Source organism: Pteropus alecto, unplaced genomic scaffold (assembly GCF_000325575.1).
Source record: "Pteropus alecto unplaced genomic scaffold, ASM32557v1 scaffold312, whole genome shotgun sequence".
Taxonomy (NCBI): Eukaryota; Metazoa; Chordata; class Mammalia; order Chiroptera; family Pteropodidae; genus Pteropus; species Pteropus alecto.
The window spans coordinates 2,441,498-2,443,391 of record NW_006433948.1 but is presented as its reverse complement, the minus strand read 5'-3'; the positions used below and the strand labels follow the sequence as shown (position 1 = coordinate 2,443,391).

Below are 1,894 nucleotides of genomic sequence, written 5' to 3'. Positions count from 1 at the left end.
GTTAGCACGGCCATCCCGGCGTCGTGTGCACGGGACTCAGGCGGGATGCGGGGCGGGGATTGGGAGGTGGCTAGTAGTGAAGGAAAAGGTCGATCTGGGGACCCCCACCGTTACGGATCACACGTAGGGACTGTGGGGCGGTGACTTGGCCTCCAGATAGCCAGCAGAGCTCGTTGTTTACTTCTACGTATTTTCTTCCTCCTCTCCCTTAATCCATCACCCGGAAGTGGGCTGGGACCATAGGCTGACAGCCTTGGATGAGTTGGGGTTGTTTTCTGAAACTTCCTGGGCTGCTGTCCCGTTTGAACCATTTTTGTCAGCTTCGATTCACCTTTCCATTCCAGGGCCTTGCCGGAGATGGACAGCCGGATTCCTTACGATGACTACCCAGTGGTTTTCCTGCCTGCCTATGAGAATCCCCCAGCGTGGATTCCTCCTCATGAGGTGGGAACCATCTGTACTCTCGAATAGATTTTTCACCATGGGCATGAGATGGTATATGATGGGTAGGATGGCAGGGTTAGAAAGCTCAATGCAGGATGAATCTTAGCCTTTGTTGTAGCCAAGCGATCCAGAAGTTGGATTCTCAGCAGCCCGACCCACTGGGAGCCAAAGTCCACTGCACCAGAGAATTCTGGAATTCTGTTTCCATTCTGTCAAGGTCAACAAGTGCAGAGATACTAGACTGCTAGCACTTCCCAGAACTATCCATCTACCCATTTGGACAGTGTTACCTGTTCTACTTAAACTAAGTCCACGACGTCACCTTTTCCCGACTTCAGGGTGATGCGTTTGTGCACCGGACAAAAGTGGGTATAAAACCTAAGACCGGTAGTAAGATTTCTGGGGTCGCTGTGTCTTGCAGAGGGTATACCATCCGGACTACAACAATGAGTTGACGCAGTTTCTGCCCCGAATCGTCACACTGAAGAAGCCCCCTGGAGCTCAGGTGAGCTTATGGAACAGTGCCGTCTCATTCCAGGCTAGAGTTGTCAGAACCAGGCCCAGAAGTTAGCCGTGGCTGGGGGGGGACAGATCGGGAAGGAGGTAGGGAGGTAAGGCCACTCCCTTTTATAGGCACAAAAGCTGAGCTACCACTTCTGAGATACATGTTCTGACCTCTTTCTGAGGGACACACGGCCAAGCTGTCATGTGATGATGCTATTTGATGTTCTCGTGTCTGTGGTCTTCATTGAGCCCCCGTTCCGTGCTCTCGTTTTGCAGTTGGGATTTAACATCCGAGGAGGAAAGGCTTCCCAGCTCGGCATCTTCATCTCCAAGGTGCGTGCGCCTGGTAGGCAGTGTGGATGGCTGCTTCCCTTTGTTAAGTTATCGGATGGTAGAACCCTGATGGCCTAAGGCCTGGGAGAAGGATGATTCAGTAGACTCATAGAAGGGGCAGAATGTGGACACCCTTTGTCACTTCAAACTTCCCACCTGGCAAGCATCTGTTTTTTTTAAACGAAACAATAGCACCTTACATTTGAATAGCACTTCATTTCACTTACAGTCTTTGAAGTGATCCCGCCTGGATCACATACAGCCTTTCCTTCCCAACAGGTGATTCCTGACTCTGATGCACATCGAGCAGGACTTCAGGAAGGGGACCAAGTCCTAGCCGTGAATGATGTGGATTTCCAAGATATTGAGCATAGTAAGGTGAGCACAGCGCTCGGGCTGCGGTGAGGCAAGAAGCCATCCCAGGTAGGACAAGTTGGACCAGATTAGCCTCATCTGTAATTTCATTAAAAAAGACCCTCCTGAGGGAGCGGACCAGGGGGAAGTAGCTGTTAGTGACCCAGAGGTTGGAGTGGCCGACTCCTTTCCTCATGCTGTGGTTCTGTCCCGGGTCACTGCTCGCCGTTTGTACAAGCTGTTCCATTCCTTTCAGGCC

General features: G+C 51.5%; 1 protein-coding gene across 1 annotated transcript; it reads left to right on the top strand.

The window, feature by feature from the left end:
- Window positions 1-106: 106 nt before the first annotated feature.
- PDZD11 (PDZ domain containing 11) lies at window positions 107-1,701 on the top strand. Its single transcript, XM_006908560.3, has 4 exons — window positions 107-444; window positions 866-949; window positions 1,225-1,281; window positions 1,561-1,701. Exons 1-4 carry the CDS (start codon window positions 358-360, stop codon window positions 1,684-1,686), a joined length of 354 nt encoding a protein of 117 aa, XP_006908622.1. The 5' UTR covers window positions 107-357; the 3' UTR covers window positions 1,687-1,701.
- Window positions 1,702-1,894: the final 193 nt, after the last annotated feature.

Bases quoted from the DNA above. Each gene is read 5' to 3' on its own strand.
- PDZD11 (XM_006908560.3), top strand. From the start codon at position 358: ATGGACAGCCGGATTCCTTACGATGACTACCCAGTGGTTTTCCTGCCT. The intron at 950-1,224 runs GTGAGCTTATGG...CTCGTTTTGCAG, and splicing joins AGAAGCCCCCTGGAGCTCAG to TTGGGATTTAACATCCGAGG. The intron at 1,282-1,560 runs GTGCGTGCGCCT...CCTTCCCAACAG, and splicing joins TCGGCATCTTCATCTCCAAG to GTGATTCCTGACTCTGATGC.